Source organism: Bubalus kerabau, chromosome 13 (genome assembly GCF_029407905.1).
Source record: "Bubalus kerabau isolate K-KA32 ecotype Philippines breed swamp buffalo chromosome 13, PCC_UOA_SB_1v2, whole genome shotgun sequence".
In the NCBI taxonomy this organism is placed as follows: domain Eukaryota; kingdom Metazoa; phylum Chordata; class Mammalia; order Artiodactyla; family Bovidae; genus Bubalus; species Bubalus kerabau.
This window is the reverse complement of record NC_073636.1, coordinates 80620781-80645897: the sequence shown is the minus strand read 5'-3', so window position 1 is coordinate 80645897 and position 25117 is coordinate 80620781. Positions and strand designations below refer to the sequence as shown.

General features: G+C 44.1%; 1 protein-coding gene across 3 annotated transcripts in view; it reads left to right on the top strand.

Moving 5' to 3' along the window:
- Positions 1 to 25117, top strand: part of ZFP64 (ZFP64 zinc finger protein) — an 80098-nt gene that overhangs the window by 15307 nt on the left and 39674 nt on the right. For 2 of the 3 annotated variants that reach the window (XM_055545335.1, XM_055545334.1), the window contains exons 3-6: positions 1082 to 1243; positions 6044 to 6106; positions 9993 to 10244; positions 16458 to 23170. In XM_055545335.1, coding sequence (XP_055401310.1) covers positions 1082 to 1243; positions 6044 to 6106; positions 9993 to 10244; positions 16458 to 17737 — 1757 coding nt within the window. In that variant the 3' untranslated portion in view covers positions 17738 to 23170. Of the gene's footprint in view, positions 1 to 1081; positions 1244 to 6043; positions 6107 to 9992; positions 10245 to 16457; positions 23171 to 25117 lie in introns of those variants that run through there. The other variant, XM_055545337.1, reaches the window with a different exon arrangement.

Here is a 25117-nt window from a genome sequence, read left to right as displayed (position 1 = left end):
CTTTGGAGTGGGTATTCCTGCTGCAGGCAAAGCCGAAATAGGAAGTGATGTCACGCCCGTGTTGATTTTAAGAAGTGTACTTTGTAAATACAACGGAGAAATGCCACAGGTGGCGCCTCGTGACTGAAGTTTGGGAAGCAGAATACGACGCTGGCTCTCAGAATCATCAGGAGGCCCCTCAGCCTGACAGGCTCAGCTGAACAAGCCCCACAGGCCGTGTTTACTCCTGTCTGAAGCCAGATCTCCATGCGGCGATGACATGTAATGAAGGAAGAAAGAAGATACATATTCCCAAACTGCAAACTGTACACTTAATTAACAAAGCAGGAAAAACACTTTTAAGAAAAGATGTTTGGGACTGCCTGTTTTACCTGTTACAATGACAGATGTTAAAGACAAAGATGATAATGATGTTTGGTCTTCTTTTTATTCTTTTTTCCTCAAAACTTCAGTGAGAATATAGGTTGATTTATGGGTTGGTTGGTCTTAGGAGTGCTTGAACACAAACACTCGTTTGTGTTTAGAGAGTATGTGTAGTTTGCCCAGAATTCCTTTAGTCAGCTCCCTTCTGGTTTTTGAAAGGATTTTGTGATAAAGTTTATGAAAGTACAGTACCTAATGCATTTGGGTGAAGTTAACAGAAAACCTACCTGGTATAAACGATAGGGCATTTCTTGTTTACTTAATGAGTGTGGATTTGAATAGGTTTCAGGGCTCTGGCCCAGCATCTCCCTTTATGGTTACAAAGTGGCTGCCTCAGATCCAGACATCACACCCTCATCAGGCATGTCCAAAGACAAACAGCAGGGCAACCAGGGCAGCAAGAATGAGTTTTCCTCAACGACCTCTCTTTCTGCCCCCACCTTTTTTTTAAATGAGGGAGAAAATCTTTTCCAGAAGCCCCCGCAGCAGATGTTCTCTAGTGTTTCATTGGCTAGAACAGGGTCGCGTGATCACTCCTAAGCAGCAAGGAACACTAGGAAGACAATCCAACCTAATCGTTCTCACAAAGGAATGTAGGCAAAGGCAGTAGCCACTGGGGATTCATATTATGAAAATTAATAATCATCCTGTCTTTTAGTTTCAGCTCCAGAATTTGTGTTTGAACATGGCTATCAAACGTATCTGCCCACGGAAAGCAACGAAAACCAGGCAGCCACCGTCATCTCCCTCCCTGCCAAGTCACGTGCCAAAAAGCCCACAGCCCCACCGGCTCAGAAGAGGCTTAACTGCTGCTATCCAGGTAGAGGCGACACTGAGTCCTGCTTGTGTAGAGAACGTGACGTTTAACAGGTCCAGGGCTTGAGCTCCTGGATTCCCGACAACTGGGCAAAGCCAGCTGCAAACTGCCCAGCTTAGAAATCAACCCTCCAGAATTTCCATCATCACATACGACACACCTCTCACTGTCTCTGGTCACCATGCACTTGGGCCCTAAGACTTTAACAACCAAGGACCTTTGAATGGGAACAGTGAGAATTTCAGATTACTGTGACTTTCTCTTGGTGCGACAGCTTAGGAAGATATCCAGAAAAATTGTCCCTTACCTACTTTAAAAAAGGAAAACAAAAAAATTTATTTGGAAATAATTTCAGACTTAGGGAAAAGTTGCAAAAGTAGTACAAAAAGTTTCTGAGCACCCTTTTGTTATGGTTCGGTCGCTAAGTCGTGTCTGACTCCTTTCCACCCCGTGGACTGCAGCGTGCTGGGCTTCCCTGTCCTTCCCTGTCTCCTGGAGTTTGTTCAAACTCATGTCCATTGCAGTCGGTGAAGCTAACTAACATCTCCTCCTCTGCCAGCCCTTCTTTTCCCTTCAGCCTTTACCTTTCATCTGGATTTCCCAAATATTAACATATTACATTTGCTTTGTTTTTTCTGGTGGTTGCTGGATTAGTCACTTGAGTCCTGTCCAACTCTTTGCAAACCCATGGACTGTAGCCTGCCAGGCTCCTCTGTCCATGGGATTCTCCAGGCAAGAATACTGGAGTGGGTTGCCATTTCCTCCTCCCGGGGATGTTCCCAATCCAGAAATTGAACCGAGGTCTCCTGCATTGCAGGCAGATTCTTTACCAACTGAGTTACAAGGGAAGCCCCTGTTTTTTTCTAAATGTACATATATTTCCCCCAAAGTTGTAGACATGACCTTTACCTCTAAGCATCTTAATATATATTTCCTAAAAACAAGGAAATTCTTTTATATAACCACAGTACAATCATAAAAATCAGGAAATTAACATTGATAAATGCTGTTATCAAACTGCTGACTTTATCAAAAGTTTGCCAACTGTCTCATTAAAGTCCTCTTATCAAAAGAAAAGTATTTTTCCCTTAGTCCAGGATCCAATTTGTGATCACACATGGCATTTAGCGTTCATGTGTCTTTCAGTTCAGCTCAGTTCAGTCCCACAGTCGTGTCCGACTCTTCTCGACCCCATGAATCACAGCATGCCAGGCCTCCCTGTCCATCACCAACTCCCGGAGTTCACTCAAACTCACATCCATCGAGTTGGTGATGCCATCCAGCCATCTCGTCCTCTGTTGTCCCCTTCTCCTCCTGCCCCCAATCTCTCCCAGCATCAGAGTCTTTTCCAATGAGTCACCTCTTTGCATGAGGTGGCCGAAGTACTGGAGTTTCAGCTTCAGCATCATTCCTTCCAAATAACATCCAGGCCTGATCTCCTTTAGAATGGACTGGTTGGATCTCCTTGCAGTCCAAGGGACTCTCAAGAGTCTTCTCCAACACCACAGTTCAAAAGCATCAATTCTTTGGCGCTCAGCTTTCTTCACAGTCCAACTCTCACATCCATACATGACCACTGGAAAAAATATAGCCTTGACTAGACGGACCTTGGTTGGCAAAGTAATGTCTCTGCTTTTCAATATGCTCTCTAGGTTGGTCATAACTTTCCTTCCAAGGAGTAAGCGTCTTTTAATTTCATGGCTGCAATCACCATCTGCAGTGATTTTGGAGCTCAGAAAAATAAAGTCTGACACTGTTTCCCCATCTATTTCCCATGAAGTGATGGGACCAGATGCCATGATCGTTTTCTGAATGTTGAGCTTTAAGCCAACTTTTTCACTCTCCTCTTTCACTTTCATCAAGAGGCTTTTTAGTTCCTCTTCACTTTCTGCCATAAGGGTGGTGTCATCTGAGGTTATTTATATTTCTCCCGGCAATCTTGATTCCAGCTTGTGTTTCTTCCAGTCCAGCATTTCTCATGCTGCATATAAGTTAAATAAGCAGGGTGATAATATACAGCCTTGACATACCCCTCTTCCTATTTGGAACCAGTCTGTTGTTCCATGTCCAGTTCTAACTGTTGCTTCCTGACCTGCATATAGGTTTCTCAAGAGGCAGGTCAGGTGGTCTGGTATTCCCATCTCTTTCAGAATTTTCTACAGTTTATTGTGATCCATACAGTCAAAGGCTTTGGCATAGTCAGTAAAGCAGAAATAGATGTTTTTCTAGAACTCTCTTGCCTTTTCGATGATCCAGCGGATGTTGGCAATTTGAACTCTGGTTCCTCTGCCTTTTCTAAAACCAGCTTGAACATCTGGAAGTTCATGGTTCACGTATTGCTGAAGCCTGGCTTGGAGAATTTTGAGCATTACTTTACTAGCATGTGAGATGAGTGCAATTGTGCGGTAGTTTGAGCATTCTTTGGGATTGGAATGAAAACTGACCTTTTCCAGTCCTGTGGCCACTGCTGAGTTTTCCAAATATGCTGGCATATTGAGTGCAGCACTTTCACAGCATCATCTTTCAGGATTTGGAATAGCTCAACTGGAATTCCATTACCTCCACTAGCTTTGTTCATAGTGATACTTTCTAAGGCCCACTTGACTTCACATTCCAGGATGTCTGGCTCTAGGTCAGTGATCACACCATCTTGATTATCTGGGTCGTGAAGATCTTTTTTGTACAGTTCTTCTGTGTATTCTTGCCATCTCTTCTTAATATCTTCTGCTTCTGTTAGGTCCATACCATTTCTGTCCTTTATCGAGCTCATCTTTGCATGAAATGTTCCTTTGGTATCTCTGATTTTCTTAAAGAGATCTCTAGTCTTTCCCATTCTGTTGTTTTCCTCTATTTCTTTGCATTGATCGCTGAAGAAGGCTTTCTTATCTCTTCTTGCTATTCTTTGGAACTCTGCATTCAGATGTTTATATCTTTCCTTTTCTCCTTTGCTTTTCACTTCTCTTCTTTTCACAGCTATTTGTAAGGCCTCCCCAGACAGCCATGTTGCTTTTTTGCATTTCTTTTCCATGAGGATAGTCTTGATCCCTGTCTCCTGTACAATGTCATGAACCTCATTCCATAGTTCATCAGGCACTCTATCTATCAGATCTAGGCCCTTAAATCTATTTCTCACTTCCACTGTATAATCATAAGGGATTTGATTTAGGTCATACCTCAATGGTCTAGTGGTTTTCCCTACTTTCTTCAATTTAAGTCTGAATTTGGCAATAAGGAGTTCATGGTCTGAGCCACAGTCAGCTCCCGGTCTTGTTTTTGCTGACTGTATAGAGCTTCTCCGTCTTTGGCTGCAAAGAATATAATCAATCTGATTTCGGTGTTGACCATCTGGTGATGTCCATGTATAGAGTCTTCTCTTGTGTTGTTGGAAGAGGGTGTTTGCTATGACCAGTGCATTCTCTTGGCAAAACACTATTAGCCTTTGCCCTGCTTCATTCTGTATTCCAAGGCCAAATTTGCCTGTTACTCCAGGTGTTTCTTGACTTCCTGCTTTTGCATTCCAGTCCCCTATAATGAAAAGGACATCTTTTTGGGGTGTTAGTTCCAGAAGGTCTTGTAGGTCTTCATAGAACCATTCAACTTTAGCTTCTTCAGTGTTACTGGTTGGGGCATAGACTTGGATTACTGTGATGTTGAATGGTTTGCCTTGAAAACGAACAGAGATCATTCTGTCATTTTTGAGATTGCATCCAAGTACTGCATTTTGGACTCTTCTGTTGACCATGATGGCTACTCCATTTCTTCTAAGGGATTCCTGCCTACAGTAGTAGATATAATGGTCATCTGAGCTAAATTCACCCATTCCAGTCCATTTTAGTTTGCTGATTCCTAGAATGTTGACGTTCACTCCTCCCATCTCCTGTTTGACCACTTCCAATTTGCCTTGATTCATGGACCTAACATTCCAGGTTGCTATGCAATATTGCTCTTTACAGCATCGGACCTTGCTTCTATCACCAGTCACATCCTCAACTGAGTATTGTTTTTGCTTTGGCTTCATCCCTTCATTCTTTCTGGAGTTTTCTCCACTCATCTCCAGTAGCATATTGGGAGCCTACCGACCTGGGGAGTTCCCCTTTCAGTATCCTATCATTTTGCCTTTTCATACTGTTCATAGGGTTCTCAAGGCAAGAATACTGAAGTGGTTTGCCATTCCTTTCTCCAGTGGACCACGTTCTGTCAGATCTCTCCACCATGACCCGCCCGTCTTGGGTGGCCCCATGGGCATGGCTTAGTTTCATTGAGTTAGACAAAGCTGTGGTTCTAGTGTGATTAGATTGACTAGTTTTCTGTGAGTATGGTTTCAGTATGTCTGCCCTCTAATGCCCTCTTGCAACACCTACTGTCTTACTTGGGTTTCTCTTACCTTGGACGAGGGGTATCTCCTCACCGCCACCCCTCCTGACCTTGAACGTGGAGTAGCTCCTCTAGGCCCTCCTGTGCCCATACAGCCGCCACTCCTTGGACATGGGTCTTTAGTTTCCTTTAATCTAAGCTTTTGTCTTTCATGAACTTGATAGTTTTGCAAAGTAACAGGCCAGTTATCGCATAAAATGTTCATCACTTTGGGTTTGTCTGATTAGACTTAGGTGCAGCAGTTTGAGTAGGACACACAGAAGCAGTGTTATGTGCTTCCTGATGCCTGGTATCAGGATTCACATGGACGCTGTTGATCCTGTTACCTGGTATTAATGTTCGTCCGTTGGTTAAGGAAGTTGCTTCGCTGTGTCTCCGTTCTAAAGTAACTGTTTCCCTCTGTCATTGATCTTTCCTTTCCTTTTTAAGGTTGCCAGTTCAAGACTGCCTATGGTATGAAGGACATGGAGCGTCATTTAAAAATCCATACTGGTAAGTGGTCACACACATCCCTCCTCTGCTGGGAGCTGGGGGTCCAGACAAGTCAAACACATGATATGACACAGACCTCACTGGTCATCACGGGAATACAACACAAATGAAATAAAAACAAGACGCTGTTTCTACACATGATTTTGGCAGAAAATGTTTAGAGCAAGAAAGCTCAGTGCTGGAATCGATATGAGCAAACTTAGGAGTGGAAATGTGAACAGGTATGGGCATTTTGAAAATTGACCTGCCAGAATTAAGTACAATTTAAATGTATCTGCTCTTCTCATCTGGAGGAGAATATCTTGTAAGCATATGTGTATATGGTGTGTGTGTAATTACTGATAAACAGAGCAAGTAGGGGGAGAATAGTAACTTTTCACTTAGGTATCTTTACACTGCGTCATTGGATGGATACCTGAGTGTGTTATTTTTGCAGTTTCCAAGGGGAAATTTGACAAAAACTATTTTCAAGGGAGAAAAAAAGACTGATGCATGGAAAAAGAAAACCAGGATGATTTCTGGTGATTTAATTTTCTTTAATGTATCATTTTTGTGTCTCCCAGACTTTACACATGGAGAAGGAACTGCTTTTAGGCTATCTTTAACAAAGTATTAGATGCTTATAAGTCAAATGATACAGTCATATATAAATTCAATGAGTATCCATGTATATAAGGGAGGGACACTGAAATTTGTCTTGGGCATCACTAATTGCCCAAAATCTGCTACTTAGCCTCAGATAAAGTATCTATAAGGTAAAATGAAGAAGATAAAATATCCAGCAGTTATCTCAGATATTCCTTGGCCACAGGTCTAATCAGTCTCACAGCATCTTGTCATTTGAATTTCATCGAGTTCTCAGACTCTGAAATTATTATGTTTCAGGTATTGGTAAGCATTCTCAATGTACCAAGCAATACTCTCTCCTGGTGGGTTTCCTATGTTGAAGTTCCATCAGTCACATATAGCATATCCATCACTGCAAGAGTAAAGTGCTATCATGACTTATGAAAATTAGGGAAATATTATAAAGTATAAGTGAGGACAGTGGCCTGAAGTTCACTGCTGCAGATCCTCAGGAAGCGTCCTCTCCTCCCGGTCCAGGGAGGCTTGTAAGGCTTGGGCTTGTAAGGTAGTTTCTGTATAACTGCAGCGTCTCCATTAACATGTTCAAGTCGGGGCTCTGACAGAACGCCCTTGCCTTAGAAGAGGGTGTGGCCAGGACCAACGGGAGCAGGACTCTGCCAGCAGAGCTGGCCAAAAACCACCCGCCCGGCTCCACCGCTGTCCCGCATCGGAGTACGCAGCATGGCACCCACAGCTGTAGCAGCTGGTGGTAACGAGAAGTGATGGTTGCTGGATTTTCTGACTATGAACATTTTTAATAATAAAATTATAATCTTTAGTACACTTCTGTAGATGTATTCTTAAATCCCAGAGGTTTATTCTATGAAGATAATGATGACCTTTGACTGACAATTGACTTTAGCACTTAGCTATTTAGGATTTGGTAAAAATATGCGTTTGGTATGTAAAAAGTGAAATCCTGACTCACTGCCTGCCTCCTTCGTATCCGATACACGCCCAAAAGTCATCAGCCTTTATAGTCCAGCGTGTCTCATTCTTGGATTTTGGCACGCCTATACTGGGCTTGCTGTGCTTAGTCGCTCAGTCGTGTTCGACTCTTTGCATCCCCATGGACTGCAGCCCACCAGGCTCCTCTGTCCATGGGATTCTCCAGGCAAGAACACTGGAGTGGGCTGCCATGCCCTCCTCCAGGGGATCTTCCTGACCCAGGGATCGAACCCAGGTCTCCCAGATTGCAGGCAGATTCTTTATTATCTGAGCCACCAGGGAAGCCCATACTGGGCTTTAACAGACACAAAGTGTACTTTCTCCATTTCTTATGAAGTTAATATCGTAGACACTATCACTGCGGCTTGCTGTTTCTCCCTTAACGCTGGAGGTCTTTCCACAGCCATATGCGTGTGTATCCACTTCATTCTTTCAATGGCCAAGTAGGAAATTGGTCCATTAATTTACAGTACATCCATACAGTGAAATACTTCACCCCTAACAATTATGTTCTAGATATTTAATGATATGAACATGATTGAAATTATTTCAAGTATAAGAAAGTAGTCAATAATAGGGAGACAGTGTTGCATTTGGCTAAGAAGGCAAGGCCATCCTGGATTCTAATCTAAGTTGAGAGGGTTAAGTAAAATCATTGAGAGACACAGTACCATTCAAAAATAAGTGTTTAAATTTATATTGGCCAGGAAGGCTTTTGTACCCCCAAATGTACACACACACATACAAAAGTCATCAGAAAAATATACATCAAAAAATTGGCAGGTGTTCAAGGGTGGCAGGGCTTCCCTGATAGCTCAGTTGATAAAGAATCCGCCTGCAATGCAGGAAACCCCAGTTCAATTCCTGGGTCAGGAAGATCCTCTGGAGAAGGCATAGGCTACCGACTCCAGTATTCCTGGGCTTCCCTTGGCTCAGCTGGTAAAGAATCCACCTGCAATGCGGGAGACCTGGATTCAACCCCTGGGTTAGGAAGATCCCCTGGAGAAGGGAAAGGCTACCCACTCCAGTATTCTGGCCTGGAGAATTCCATGGACTGTATAGTATAGTCCATGAGGTCGCAGAGTAGAACACAACTGAGCGACTTTCACTTTCACTTCACTTTCAAGGGTGGCAAGATGACAAGTGTGTTAGTGAATACAGATTAAGCTGCTGTAACAGAGAAGCTCAGATGCCAGCTCACACACGGTAGGGGTCTGTGTCCATCTCGCATAACTGTCCAGAGATCAGCAGGTGGTCTAGGCAGATAGGCAGCGTGTTCTGGGAGGTCGTCTGAGGGCTGAAGTTCCCTCTAGTGTCAGTGCGTTGGGCACATATCCACCGTCCGCAGCCGTGATGGCCTCACGTGTTTGTTCACTTCCACGTCTTGGTAACCACTGGCAAGACAGGTAGGAAGAGAAAAAGTAAAAGTCAAGAAATTTCCCTTTAGGAAAGGAACACGTTTACCTTCTCTGCCGTTTGATTGATGATGACTTTATCGCAGAATCACCCCTGGCTGCAAGTGAGGCTGAGAAATGTATTCTTAGGCTGGTCAGCCATGATCTCAGAGACTTGAGTTTTAGGCTGTGTCTGTTATGAAAAAGAAAAAAGAACAAGTGGGTATAAAAGACAATGTTTCTCCTTTTTACTTAGCTGCACTTTAAAATTTGAGCTATTTTTAATTGATAAGGAATTCATATTCACTGTCAGAAACATTAGAAAATCCTAATAAAATAGAAGCAGTTCCCCGTCTCCCAAGATGCCAGCTCTTTGCCAGCTACCCATCTAGCTTTCTTCATTATTATCGTTTCTTTGTTTGACTGCGATGGGTCTTGGCTGTGGCCTGTGGGATCTAGTTCCTTCACCAACGATTGAGCCCTGGCCCCTGGCATTGGGAGTGCAGAGTCTCCTCGGCTGAACCACTAGGGGAGCCCCATCTAGTTTTACTTTTTAATTGGAGTATAATTGCTTTACAATCTTCTTTTAGTTTCTGCTGTACCACAAAGTGAATCAGCTATGTGTGTATATATATTTAAGCATATATATATAACATACATATCCCCTCCCCCTTGAACCTCCCTCCCTCCCCGCCACCCACCCTCTAGGTCATCACGCAGCACCAAGCTGAGCTCCCTGCGCTGTACAGCAGCTCCCCACCAGCTGTCTATTGGCAACTAAAACCCATCCGTCTAGTTTGGGGGGGAGTTTCAAAACATTCTTGGGCGACTCTGCCTTACTCTTTTCTTAAGGCCGCGGGAAGTAAGCCTTTTTCCTTTCTCATTTGCTCCCTGCTGCCGCACGCGCTTGTCTGAAGGCGACAAGCCCCACAAGTGTGAAGTCTGCGGCAAGTGCTTCAGCCGGAAGGACAAGCTGAAGACCCACACGCGCTGCCACACGGGCGTGAAGCCCTACAAGTGCAAGAGCTGCGACTACGCGGCCGCGGACAGCAGCAGCCTCAACAAGCACCTGCGCATCCACTCGGACGAGCGGCCCTTCAAGTGCCAGCTCTGCCCCTACGCCAGCCGCAACTCCAGCCAGCTCACCGTGCACCTGCGCTCCCACACGGGTAAGTCCCCCGTGCGGCCCTCGCCCTGCGCGCCCACCGGCCTGGCGCTCAGGCACCGGCACCTTCCGGCGCTGAGTCACGACCTCGGGCAGGGAACTGGCGCGCCAGTTCACCCCCCACTGTGCCATCTTGCTCGTCATCTGCTCAGCAGCATCTTTCTCTGTACAACAGGGGAGGACAGTCAAGTTCCAGCTTTATGCATTTCTTTAGTAACTCACCCACTAGTATTTAATCAAGAAGGTGCTCTAAATGAAATAGAGATATAAAATGCCTTTTTAGTAAATGTTTGCACAACATGTGGTTAGACATTTCAGTGATTTTTTAAAGAATACTCATCACTTCATCATGGGACAGCTTGATGGAAAAACTCAGCAGAGTAGGTAACTTAACAAATTATGTACGTTTTCCTTTTAGCAAGTGTGTGTCTGTTAGCTTTTGATTCATTGATGCTGTGTAACAACCACCACAAAATCTCAGTGGCATATTATTTTAGTAAAAGCACTCACTGCTCACATACTTCAGGTCAGCAGGCGGTTGGCTAGACATTCCATTGATCTTGGCCGGGCTTAATCATGTACGTGGGAAAGGCCAGGTGTCCACTGACCTTGGCTGGGCATCTGCCAGCTGTCCCCCTGCTTTGGCTGGGTCAGTCTGGCTCTGTCCACATATCTCATGGCTTCCTTCTGGGACCAGTGGGCTACTCCAAGCTTGTCCTTCTCAGGACGATGGCAGACAAAACAAGCATGCCCCTATGTGTAAGCTCATTGCAAGCCTCTGCTTGCATCCCGTTGGCTAAAGTCAGTTACCTGATTGGACCTGGTATCAAGGGGTGGGCTGAACTCATCCACAGTGAAGGGTCATCAAAGGTTACATGGCGAAGGCCGTTTTCACACCAACCAGAGTTCACTCCACCATCATTCGCTTCTCTCTGACATGCAGGTGCATTCTTGCTCTCCCCAGACCCCCACAAGTCACATCTAATCATAGAATCAGCTTTACAGACCAGGATCCTATAATCTCCATCAGGTACAGATATGGCTTCTCTTGACCTAGAGCCTTTTGAATTTGAAATAGAAAGACAAGTTGTCTGTCCCCAAACTCCCAAAAATCACAGTGAAACACAGTCAGAATACTGAGAATAATCCTGCCATTCCAAGGGGAGGAAAGGGAGGCGCTTGGCAGTCACTGGTCCACAGACTTCTGAACTCTCTCGGGAAAGGTGCTTCCAGGTCCCCCCACTCTGAGGACAGGGAGTGTTTCTTGAATAAGCGTTGGCCCAGCTGCCTGGCTTTGGGCTCTGTCCCCTGCAGCATCCTGTGCTGGCCTTCCTTCTCCACTTCTGAAAAGGAGTGGAAACGTACTTTTGAGAAACTTTCTCCACCTGCTTCCATCCTAGAGAAACTTGGGATCTTTCTGGATTTTATTTTACTCTAGACTGGTGACGCTGTTGCTAGTAGAGCTGCCTTAAAAACGCTGTGCATCTCCTGTGTATCCGTGTGCCAGAAGCCACACCCGTACTCCTCTTGGAGACTTGCCTTTCTTCTAAACCTAATTATAGACACTTTGGGCATGTAGCCTTCTGGAGGTTGAAACCAGTGAGACTTTTGGGAATCCTTGTCCAGCTGAGAGGACTCGGCCGGCACCAGCTTTATTTGTCTGGAGATTTTAACCAGGACCCTTAGGCTTTCACCCCTCTTTCCTCATTTGTCCTTCCCTCAGAGATCAGCTCCTTGGATATGATCTTTGTCCCCAGGCTTTTGTCTTACTTTGAAAATCTTTTGCTGGTTGGAGAGAAGTTTCATCCAGACCAGCACATCTTTGGCTTTCTATATTGTCTCTAAATTCCCTCTTGAAATGGCCTGTTCTTGTTCGAGTTTGTCTCTTTCCTATGGGACCTTATCAGACACAGCTTGTAAGATACTTTCACTGTTCTGCTTAGAACTGATCTCTTTGCTGAAGTCCAAACTTCAGCGGGTACGCTTTCTATCTTCTGAGTCACAACAGGCGGCAGTTTTACCAAACGTTCGCCGTTCGGTGCTGGCCATTGCCACTACTCCCTGCTTCTGCCCGCCGCCCAGGCCCACGGTCAGCGCTACATAGTTTCCTGTTAAGGCAGCACTGTGCTTCTGGACACTGATATGTGTCTCAGCTGTCTAATGTCACAGTGATGCTGTGTAACAAAAGGCCCCAGAAAACCTCGGTGGATGCAGCAGCGTGCCTTCCCTGCGCATGTTCGGGGATCAGCTGAGTGTCACCTGGTCAACTCTGCTGGTCTTCGCGGGGCTCACTTACAGATCTGAGAATCTGAGGGCTGTGGGCTGGATGTCCAGTGGCCTTAGCTGCAGCAGTCCAGCTCTGCTCTGCCTCCTTCTGGGACCAGCGGGCAAGGACAGGATTGACCCTGTCATGGCAGTGGGTGACAGAGGTGCATGTGGGCAAAGCCTAACTCACCGGCCCTGGTTCAAGGCGCTACTTGCGTCAAGTCTAGTTAGCACACCATCCGCCAAACCCAGGGACGTGATTGAGGCTATCATCTGGGGGTCATGGAAGGTCACCCTGCCCCTGCCGGGAGAGCCTGCATAACCACATACCTGGAAGAGGCCGTGGCTGCAGAGAGGGCTAGGAGGTGGGGACCTCTGGGGACATTAAGACTATAGCAAGTTAAGACGTTGGCATGACTGGTGGCCATTTGATTTTCTTCAGAAGTCTCTCCCACCTGAGTTAGGGGCACTGAAGGATGCATTTACCAAAGTGGGTCAGAGTCAACTTAGGAGGGAAAGCTTGCCATTTATAGTAGCATATTTAAGTGGGTCTAGAAAAGGTATATTTTCTAAAAATTTAACTGTATGCCACTTACGCAGTGTCTCCATGGAACATTCGTTTCCCTTTTATAAATCTGTGGCACTTGTAAATTTTTATAAGTTGTAAGATTAATAGGAGTTTGTTTTTAGCTTTTCATCTCTTGGATCAACTACCTTGTCTTAGCAGCAACCTGAACTCAAGAAAGCTCTGTCAGCTTAAATACATCAGTTGCTTATCCATTGAGCACCATTCATTGAGTCCCACCAGGTACCAGATACTGTGGGGACCAGGTAGTGGGCAGGAACGAATGTAGTCATTAGCTTTGAGAATTTCTGGTCCTGTGGGACTGGTACTAATATTTCTGCCTCATTTAAGAAATTAATTTACGGTTAAAAGGAAAAGGACTTCCCTGGTAGCTCAGCTCGTGAAGAATCCTCCTGCAATGCAGGAGACTGGATTCTATCCCTGGGTCAGGAAGATCCCCTGGAGGAGGGCATGGCTACCCACTCCAGTATTCTTGCCTGGAGAATTCCATGAACAGAGGAGCCTGGCAGGCTTTGGTCCACAGGGTCGCAAAGAGTCGGACATGACTGAGCGACTTTCACTTTCACTTTAAAAGGAAAAAGAAGAAAATATAAAAATTTTTTTAAAAAGGAAAAAGATGATGAAGAGATTTAAAGCCTCGGCTTTCATGTCAGAAAGTGCTGTCAAGCTCTGCAACTCAGCTATGAGATTTGGTTACCTGGTTTTTCCAGGTTTGACCTTTGCTGGTTGCTTTGGAAAAAAAAAAAAACGGCAAACAGATGGTCACTAGTTGGGGCAATGATGTAATTGGAATGCCTAGTAGAACATTCTGGACCAACAGCTCTTCCTCTGAAGTCACAGACACCTCCACCCCGAGGTCCATGAGTAGAATTTAGGAGGTCTGTGAACTTGGATGAGGGAGAAAATTACATCTTCATTCTCACTGATCTTACTGGATGTGATGTGTCCTTCAGTTCTGAACATGGGCATCCACTCTGATTACAGTATGTGTGACCTTGTCGATAGAAGTCCCAGATCTTTTTATTGCAAGTATTTTTGATAGATCGAAATATAGTTTACTTTCTTCTCTATTTAGAAATTATTGTAGTCCCTAGACCCACCACTGGGGCTTGTCACTTCATGCTCCAATAAAGCACACACTTTGCCAAATCACAGATTTTTTTCTTTCAATTTTTGATAACTTCCAGTACAATTAGTTTCCCATGTCTTCCTATTGATTTTTATTTTAGTTTACCTTGTGCATTTCAGACTTCCCTGGTGGCTCAGACAGTAAAGTGTCTGTCTACAATGTGGGAGACCCAGGTTCGAGCCCTGGGTTGGGAAGATCCCCTGGAGAAGGAAATGGCAATCCACTCCAGTACTATTGCCAGGAAAATCCCATGGACAGAGGAGCCTGGTAGGCCATAGTCTACGTGGTCGCAAAGAGTCGGACATGACTGAGCGACTTCACTTCACTTTGTGCATTTAAACGTTGTCCTGAGAAAGGGTCCACGGATTTCACTGCCAAAAGGGGGCCCCATAGCATGAACAAGGTTATGAGCAACATTCTAAGGCAGAAGTCAGCAAACTTTTTCTTTTTTGTTTTAATGGTTTTATACATTTATTTATGGCTATGACGGGCCTTTGTTGCTGCATGTGGGCCGTCCCTCGGTGCAGTAAGTGGGGGCCACCCCACAGTCTGGGTGCACTGGCTCCCACTGCAGTGGTGTCTCCCATGTGGAGCGCGGGCTCTAGGGCGCAAGGGCTCAGCAGTTGCAGCGTGAGGGCTCAGCAGTCACAGCACACAGGGCTACTTGCTCCAAGGCATGTGACATCTCCCAGACCAGGGATCGAACCAGCATCTCCTGCCTTGGCAGGCGGACTCTCTACCACCGAGCTACCAGGGAAGCCCAGCAAAGTTTTCCATCAAGAGCCAGATAGTTAATACTGTAGGCTTTGCGGACCACACAGCATCTGTCACAGTTACTCACCTCTGCTGTTGCGGCATGAAAGCAATCATCAACAACACATCATCAGACGGACGCGACTGTGGTACAATAAAACTTTATTTGCAGAAGTGAACCGTGGGCCGGATTTGGCCCATAGTCTGCATTCCTTACATTCCTTGTTCGAGAGTTTTGTGTGAATGGCCTTAGTGGCATTGCAGTCATGCAAAGTGTTGTTTGGTTTGGAGCAACTTCATTTTCTCAAAGCTTGTTTAATCTGCTCCCCGCCATTGTTAATTGCATTTATCGAGCATCTCACGACGATGTTATAGGTCTTGTACCAAAAAGCTGGAACACAATCCCAGTCTTTTAAGTTTATGGTAAGAAAGCCTTGGTCGTATGTACAGATAATCACCCAGCACCTAAAAATACCAGCTGGAACCCGAGCTCTGCCGCGCACCCAGTGACTGTGAACCAGCGATGCAGCCCCTCTAGGCCTCAGTCTCCTCATTCATAAATAGTGCTGAGAGTATCATTGACGGTGGTCCCCACCTCATGGGAATGTCGGGATCTTCAGATGAGACCATTCTTGTGGAATGCTCAGCAGGGCACCTGCCTTCCCAGAAGCCACCGAAGACTCTTAGCTGCTGTTTCTCTTGCTCAAACAGCATTGCAATGGGTGGGCTCACCAATTTGCTTCAGTTATCAGACGATTGGGACTTGGCATTCACTGAGGAAATAAATTTGGAATATCCGTGTCCTTTCAGATGTTTGCAGTTGCGCTTTTCCTGTTCATCTTTCACTGAACATGAATCTTAAAAAAAAAAAAAAATCAAGCAGCTGGATTTTGTAACTCCAAGAGTAAAGAACGCAGCTGGCGATGTGGGATAAATAAGTTGCACGCAATAAACACATCTTTAATGATAAAAATCTACATGAAGTATAAGCGGGGCGTCTCAATCACTGTAAAAAGGATATTCTGATGAGTGAGCACGGAACTGACTGATTTGAAAATGTACCCTTGAATCTGTTACAACACGTAACTCAATCAGAATCAACGGATTATGCAAAATTATACAACTGTGAACGGTTCCGTAGCAGAGCGAGCACATTAACCGTAGGAAGAGCTAGCCTGATTGTTTTAAAGGATACACTGAGCGTATTCACAAATCTTATTTTACGGGGCACGATTAAGCAGCTTGATTTCAGTCTCCATTTTCCTTCCAAGTATTATGATGGCAGTGGTGGGAAAGTTTGGGGAAAGGAAAGAAGTCCCGGACCCCTCTTTTTTTTTTTTTCCTCCCAGGGGCTGCTAGGAGCTGCAGTTAGAAGGTCTCCACCCGCCCGCCTCGGTTTACGCGGGTTTCTGGTGTGTGCTTCGGGGGGATCCGCTGTGGTTGTTGCCTGCCTGTTCTTATCGAAACTCACCTTGTGTTGACAGGGGACGCCCCCTTCCAGTGCTGGCTCTGTAGCGCCAAGTTCAAAATCAGCTCGGACTTGAAAAGGCACATGCGCGTGCACTCGGGGGAGAAGCCTTTCAAGTGCGAGTTCTGCAGTGTCCGCTGCACCATGAAGGGGAACCTCAAGTCACACATCCGCATCAAGCACAGCGGGAACAGCTTCAAGTGTCCGCACTGCGACTTCCTGGGGGACAGCAAGGCCACGCTCCGCAAGCACAGCCGGCTGCACCAGGCCGAGCACCCCGAGAAGTGCCCCGAGTGCAGCTACTCGTGCCCCAGCAAGGCCGCCCTGCGCGTGCACAGCCGCGTGCACTGCCCCGACCGGCCCTTCAAGTGCGGCCACTGCAGCTTCGACACCAAGCAGCCCAGCAACCTGGCCAAGCACGTGAAGAAGTTCCACGGCGACGCGCTCAAGAGCGAGGCGGCGGAGCGGAGAGATGTGGGCAGGTCGAGCGGCCGCCAGGCGGCCAAGCTGGACGCCAAGAAGACCTTCCACTGCGACCGCTGCGACGCCTCGTTCATGCGCGAGGACTCGCTCCGCAGCCACAAGCGGCAGCACAGTGAGTACGGCGACGGCAAGGGCGCCGACGTGACGGTCCTGCAGTTCCAGGTGGACGCCGGCAAGCCGCCCGCCGCGCCCCTGGCCGTGGGGCACCTCCAGGTGCCCCTCCCGCCCACCCCGGCGCCCCAGTTCAGCGAGGGCAGGGTCAAAATCATCGTCGGCCACCAAGTGCCCCAGGCCAGCACCATCGTCCAGGCGGCGGCGGCCGCCGTGAACATCGTGCAGCCCACCTTGGTGGCGCCGAACCCCGAGGAGCTGCGGGGCAACAGCCGGCTGCAGATCCTCCGCCAGGTCAACCTGATCGCGCCCCCTCCGCCCTCGGGCTGCCCCAGCGAGGCCGCGGCGCTGCCCCAGCAGGCTGTCCTGCTGACCACCCACGACCAGACGGAGGGCGCCACTCTGCACCAGACCCTCATCCCCACCACCCCGGGCGGCCCCCAGGAAGGCTCTGGCAACCAGACTTTCATCACCAGCTCGGGCATCACGTGCACTGACTTCGAAGGCCTGAACGCCCTGATTCAGGAGGGGGCCGCTGAAGTGACCGTGGTCAGCGACGGAGGCCAGAGCATCGCAGTGGCCACCACGGCGCCGCCCATATTCTCCACGTCCCAGCAAGAGCTCCCCAAGCAGACTTACTCCATCATCCAAGGAGGTGCCCACCCAGCCCTGCTCTGTCCCGCGGATTCCATCCCAGACTAGAGCTTATAAAACAAAAGAAAGGGGGGGGAAAGGGAGTGACACAAAAAAGAAGTCAGAGAATTCTGTAAGAGGTTTGCTTTTACTGTTTTCAAGGGCTGTTGTGAAAAACACCTCGCCCCCAAAATAAATTGCAATTTTATACTGCTCACTGTAATTTTTTTACGCTGTGATGATTTTGAGACCTCTGAATCACCATATTGTAACTGCTGTAGAGTCTTCAGTGATCCCAACATGATCCCATTTAGGGGTTGGAATGAAATGAGTAGTGAATACACCTGTTTGCTTCCAACTTGATTTCCCAACTTTAATAAAGGATTTTTCCATCTCATTAAATTTGTGTAGTAGATGGTACTTCTCAGCCTGTCGTAAGCTTCCATTCTGAAATCCCCCAAGTGTTTGGGGTAATCAATCGTGTTTTAATTCATGGATACAAATCTGTTGGCATGAAGGACCATTTTCTACATAATGCTACATGGATATTTGACTAAAACAGCTTAGTGCAAATGAAGGAGGGAGAGGAAAGGTTTCCTAATAAGTTGATACATGATTCAAACATAACAAATGTTAATGATCTTTAGAGTCACCGTATGATTTGGGTTATTGGGGGGGGGGTGTTATATAATTAAAGAGAACTTGAAGAAGCAAAGATTCTTAGTCCTCTCTCATGAGTAGTATGTAAGCGTCTTACCTTCTTCACAGTCAAATATGTGTGGTGCCTAAAGTGACCCAAATAACGTTTTTATTTTAAAACTTCAGAGTGACGAACCTGACATTTCTGTTTAGATGCTAATATAATGCAAGTTCCTCTTAGCCTTTAGGACAATTTTCGAGGATACTGTTGCATTAGATATTAATATACATGCAGTCCCAGGGATCAGACAAACGAGATTGGAAAAGCATCTATGTTTTTCCGAAGTGTGGGCTGTACAGAGAGGAAAATTCAAATTTTACTGTTTTGAATTGAAATTCTGTGTGATCAGTAGGTGGCGCCAGAGAGTAGTCTCAAGTCTCCGTACTTCAAAGACGGGAGGCTTCCCTGGGTCTCAGGGAAGGTAAAGGCTCAGATGGTTAAGAATCCACCTGCAATGCAGGAGACCCGAGTTCGATCCCTGGATCGGGAAGATCCCCTGGAGACGGGAAGGGCTACCCACGCCAGTATTCTTGCCTGAAGAATTTCAGACAAAGGAGCCTCGAGGGCTACATAGTTGATGGGATCGCAGAGTGGGACACAACTGAGCAAATAACACGTTCACTTTGAAAGACCTGAATTAGGGTCTTCATCTCTGATTTCCAACTTCTAGCATTATCTCCAACTCAGGATGGGCTCTTAATAAACCCTACAAGAATGAAACGTGCTGTCACAGAGCATCAGCAAGGATTGGTCAGGAGGGGAGGTTACACTTGGGAGAGAAGCATATTTAAAGTGAGAGAACATTTTAGGTACATTTTTACCAGAGTCATCAACACTTTAATTTCCCCAGCACAGGAACTTATTCAAATTCTCATGCATATCAACTCACTTTTATATAAAGATATTATCCCCCCTTTTTTTGTAATAACAAACTAAGAAACTATGCACAATGGAGATGCCAGAAACCTTAAGGGTTGCCTGTTAGAAAGCCAGCTTTCCATAAGACACACAGAGTTCAAGCTGGGTTTTGTCTTCTATTTTTGACCCCTTCTGTTTGAACACAGGCTTGATAATTCATATATCTTCTTTGCCAGAATTTATTTTCATATCAGCAATGGTAATAATGCATCATTAACTGTGGTTTGATAAGAAATCAAAACAACTTGCAGTTTACTCTTAGTATTTTAGTTATTTCATCACTTTAGGATTATTGCTTGCAGCTCTTTGAGAAAATATTCAGCCACTAAATTCTAGCTGGGAAACCCTCACGAACCTATGTTCTACATGGTTCTTTTTTCCCTGTGTGCCCCTTGTTTCAACTCTTAAATGATATTTTTCCTGCTTATAAACGTTATATAGTCAAGATAGAAAACATGGGAACCATGTTACAACTCTTCCTCCAACATACAAACGGGTTATGTCCTGATAAAGCCATCGTTAAGCTGAAAATATTACTAAGTCGAAAATATCATTAAGTCAAAAATTCATTTAATGCAGCTAATCTGCCAAACATAGCTTAGCTTCACCACCTTAAACATGCTCAGAACACTTACATTAGCTGACAGCTGGGCTAGTACAAGGCCCAACAAAGCCTGTTTGTAGCAGGATATGGACTATCTCATGTAATGTATTGACTGCAGAAACGGACAGCCATGGGTTGTAGGGGTACACAATGGCTGTAGGTGTATCACTGTTCATCTTGGGGATCCCATGGCTGATTCACTGCCACTGCCCAGCCTCGGGAGAGATGGTCAGACTGCAGAGTGCTAGCCAGGAAAAGAGCGAAATTCAAAGTACGGTTCCATTGAATGCATATTGCTTTTGTACCATCGAAAAGTTAAAAAATTGTAAGTTGAGCCATCGTATAAATTGGGGACCATTTGCATATATATTAAGAAAAATTCAAAGACACAATTTTTACTACCCAATGTAAAAATTGTGACCATTTTGCTGTACTTTCTTCTCTTCTCTATTTTCTGTGCTTGTGCGTGTTTCCTGCTCCGGTTGCAGAGCTGGGGTTGAATTGAGCACACTGGTTTCTCTTTATATACTGTACTTGTCTTTATACCATTATATCTCCACAGAGCCGCGACTCTCCATTTACTAAGGCACATACACATACATGCATATACACACACGTGCATATTTGGATTTTTTTAACAAACTACAACAGGAAAACTTGTTCTTCATGACAAACTGCATATAGAGCTGAACAAAAACCAAGACCATAACCTCCAGCCTGTTCTTACCCCACCCAAGGTAAGTGAGTTCTCTAACTAGGAGAGGTTTGTCCTTATTTTTGTAGTATGGCACTATCTACATTTCTCTCTGCTGTGAAAAATGAAAGTGTTAGGCGTTCAGTCATGTCTGACTCTGTGTGACCCCATGGACTGTAGCCCACCAGGCTCCTCTGTCCATGGGATTCTCCAGGCAAGAATACTGAAGGGGGTTGCCATTCCCTACTCCAGGGGATCTTCCCCACCCGGGAATCAAACCCAGATCTCCAGATTCTTTACTGTCTGAGCCCCAGTAAAGGTCGTTCTTTATTTTTATAGTGTCACACTGTGTACATTTCCTTCTACCTGGCTCTTACTGTCCCACTTACTAACAGTACCGTGTGTCAGGACAGCAACGCCTAACTGTTTTTAAGCAAAAGATAGAGTGTGAATTACCATGTTGTAAACACCCACCTCCACATTCGTGGATATTTGGGTTGTTTGGGGGTTTGTCTCCCATCACAAACTGCCATAGTAAATGCCTTGCATAATCCCTCGTGTTCGTTTATGCTTTATTTTCTTTCTGTAGGTTAGATTTCTCAGAGTGAGTGTCAGTGAGTTTCTGTAGTTTGCACTTGCATAGACTCAGATGACTTTTTCAAAATGATAGTCTCACTGGGATATGAGCCCCAGCCATCACCAACCTCGGGTGTTACTGATCTTTTGAGGTTTAGTCGATCTGACATGTGAAAATGGCAATCAGGACTCTGCATTCCCCGAGCTTGTGCTTTGATCTGCATCTGCCTGATGCCTCCACATAGGCTTGTGATTATTTGCATTTTTCTTACCTATGAACTTTAAACTCACATGCTCTCATTTTTTTCCTTGGGTTCTTGGGCACCCACGACATGAACCCCATGTCTGTCACATGGATACCCTTTTTCATTATACATTCCTATGAAACTTTCCAATTTTTTTCTGTAGTTAATGTTCTATTTGGATTTAATATCTCAACCTGATATATATTTTGGTACTACAGACTTTGCAAAAGGAAAAAAAAATTCATTTCACTCTAAATTTTCAAATCTGTAGTATGTAATTCCACTTAGTTTAGTCTCTTAAAATTATTTAGAATCTTCGGTATTTTTTTGGTCTCACAGCTTTCTGATTACCTTTTTTGTTTGTTTGTTTGTTTGTGGGGTTTGGTGAAAGGTCTTTGGGGTTTTTTGTTTGACTTTTGGTTTTGTTTTGTTTTTGTTGTTGGGTTTGGGTTTTTTGGGTTCTGTTTTGTTTTATTTTGTTTGTTTTTGGTATTTTCAGTTTTCTCCTTAGGTAGTTTGCCAAGAGTTTATCTTGTTGTTTATGTAAAAGTAAAACTTTTGCTTTTATTTATTCTTTCTCTACTCCTCCATTTTATTAACTTCAGCATTTATCTTTATTTCAGTATTGCCTTTATTAATTCTTTCCCCTGTTTTTCTTTCAGTTTATTTTATTAGTCTAATTTCCTATATTAAGTTCAGCCTTATTTTCAGCCTTTAATAGTAAAAGTATTTAAACCTATATATTTTCCAGTATGACTTAAAGATCATTTTTTTCGAACTTTTAAAATCATGACTGTCATACAAATATAAAGTGAACAGACATGAGCAATTTTATTTAATTCATTAAGTAATGAAGGAATCAGTAAGATGTTACAACAGGTTCCAAGGAGAATTCAGTGAATGAACACTTAAACAGGCAATCAGAAATACTGAAGTGAGTTCACAGATGCAAAATTGGTCAGTGTCTACAGGGCAACCACCAGCTGCATTCCACCCACAAAGTCTGTTTGCATTCTTACATGTTTTTTGCATTATCGTATGTTTCTGTAACTCACAAAGTTGTAAAATATCTCAAAAACACTGACAGGCGTTGACCCCTATAGAATTAGGGAATCCCAGGCCTGGGATCTCTCAGGACCAGCCAGTAATCTTTTTTGCCTATTTCCAAGTCTCTCAGAAATTTTCTTGACATCCATATCTCTACAGATTTTTATATGAAGTGTCTTTTCAAAAATTTCTAGATTCTTTGTTATTCCAGTTTCAGGGTTGGTTGGTTGGTTGGTTTGGTGGGTCAGGGGGATAAAACCCAAGAGGTTTATTTCTTATTTTTTTAAGTAAGTACAATTTGTGCAACTACATTTTGGGTTTTGATATTAATGTTTTGATCTGAGAATATGACCTGTAGAATACGTGCTTTGGGTAATCATTAGTTTTCTTTATGGCCATGCACATGACCAATTTTTGTAAATGTATGATGGAGATCTATGAATTAAGCATGTTGATTTTGTTATTCAGATTTTCTGAATCCCTCTTCGTCTTTGTCTATTTGGTAAACTTTGAAATAAGTATTTTTAAACCTTTCACTATCATGTTTTTTTATCAAGCTTTTCTTGTATTACTGTGTTTTAATCTATTTTGTCACATGTTTGATGCATATAATTTTGTGGCTGTGATGTGTTCTTTGTCAATTTTACAATTTATCCATTATGTCTGATCTTTCCATTTAAAAGCTTTTGGCCTTAAATTATACTTCATTTTGTGACAATATTCTAAGACTTATTTTATATTTTATTATATTTGCTCAGTTTATCTTTGCCCACTCTGTGGTTTAATATCTTTCTGTAATAGCATCTCTTTGTCTTTGGTTGGAGAATTCAAACTGTTTGCATTTATCATAGTAACATATACTTAGTATTATTCATTTCTGTCTTATTTAATATTTACTAGTTATTAAACTTTGTGATTTTCTTCTTTTCCCTTTCTAGCTTTTCACTTTGTTCTCAATAGTTCTTAAATATGTCTCCATTCTGCTAATAGTTACTTTCTAAACTTTAGTGATTAGTCTTAAATTGCTTCCTCTACTGTTATATCAAATATAAATATTCACCAGGCGCCAACCTTTCATTAAGAATCTGCGTCCTCCTAAGAGGAGACTGTTGGACCACATCTCTTTCTACACCCCCCTCCCCAAATCCTGGGTTTTGCTGAGATAGCTTCTGGATTGTTTACTTCCAGGCTTTTGTTAAATTTTACCCTACAGAATGTCCCTTATGTTACAATTCCCAAATTACCATCACCCATTGCTGCTGCTGCTAAGTCGCTTCAGTTGTGTCCGACTCTGCGTGACCCCATAGACGACAGCCCACATGGCTCCCCCGTCCCTGGGATTCTCCAGGCAAGAACACTGGCATGGGGTGCCGTTTCCTTCATCCACTGAGATATAATCAAAGTTACAACATTCATTATTCACCATAGTGTCTTATACTCTTTTTCTGTATTTCATATCTTTACTCTGATTTTTATCCTTATTCCATTAATCTCCTGAGTATATTCCTCAGAAAGGTCACATAGGTTGGTATTTCTTTTGTCCTGGCAGAGGAATAATACCTTTGGACAGAGGGTTCTTTTAAGTCATCTTTAAAATCTGTTCTCGTGGAGATGAAAAGTTTGATACTGATCTGATCCAGTGACCGGCAAAACTGAGATAGAATGGCAGTGTTGCTGGGGGGAAAAGTCTGGAAGTCTCTCATCTCAGCCAATCAGATTGAAAGAACCAGTCTCTGAGCCTTCCAGATCTGAAGCTAATCATTTCATCCAAATACTCAGCAATAAAATTATGGTTCTATAAATTGAAACACATTTTTTATGCCCTTTGACCATAGGGCTCCAAGCTTTAAACATTTCTTTACATCAAATTATCATTAGAAACAACTTTTTGTTGTTGTTATGTTGTAAACATGTTTTGATAATTAAAATTTTTAAAATTTACTGATAGGCCTAGTTTTTAATCAGCTTATATATCTGTGATGAACATTACTGAAAAGTTTTTATCAGCTGCTAGAATCAGGTTTCTTTTTTATTGATGTAAATAAACCCTGAGAAGTCTCAGTCACATAGGTAAGGATGTGGACATAGAAAGTGTTGTTTCAGCAATGCTTCTCAATTATTTAAATTCCTTCTGAGTTAAATGATCATACAACGATCAATCATAATTAATTGGGTCAATTTTGTTAAAAGCAAAGAACTGAAAACCCCCTGAGCTTTCCTTCCCAGCGGAGCACTGACTCTCTTGGCCTCGGCACCGTCAGTCACCTTCTGGGTGCGTTCTTAGATGGTCAGTTTTAGGGGAACGTACACTTAGAAGTGGAGGATCTGAGAATTGATTTCCTCAGTCATGCCCACACAGCTCTTGAGAAATCTTTCTATATTCCGCAAACACAAGAACCCCAACTCAAGGCCCTCGCTATGGAGCAGGGTTTAGCAAACTTCTGTAAACCAGAGACAACAGTGAAGGAGAGGGTATCGTTGTGTTCCGACAAAACTTTATTTATGGACATTGACATCTGAATTTCATATAGTTTTCAAGTGTCACAAACTATTATTTTTCTTTTATTTTTTTTCCAACCATTTTTTTAAAATGTGAAAACCATTCTTGACTCACAGACCACACAAAAACAGGTGTGTTGGGCCGTAGTTTGCCGACCCTTGCCCT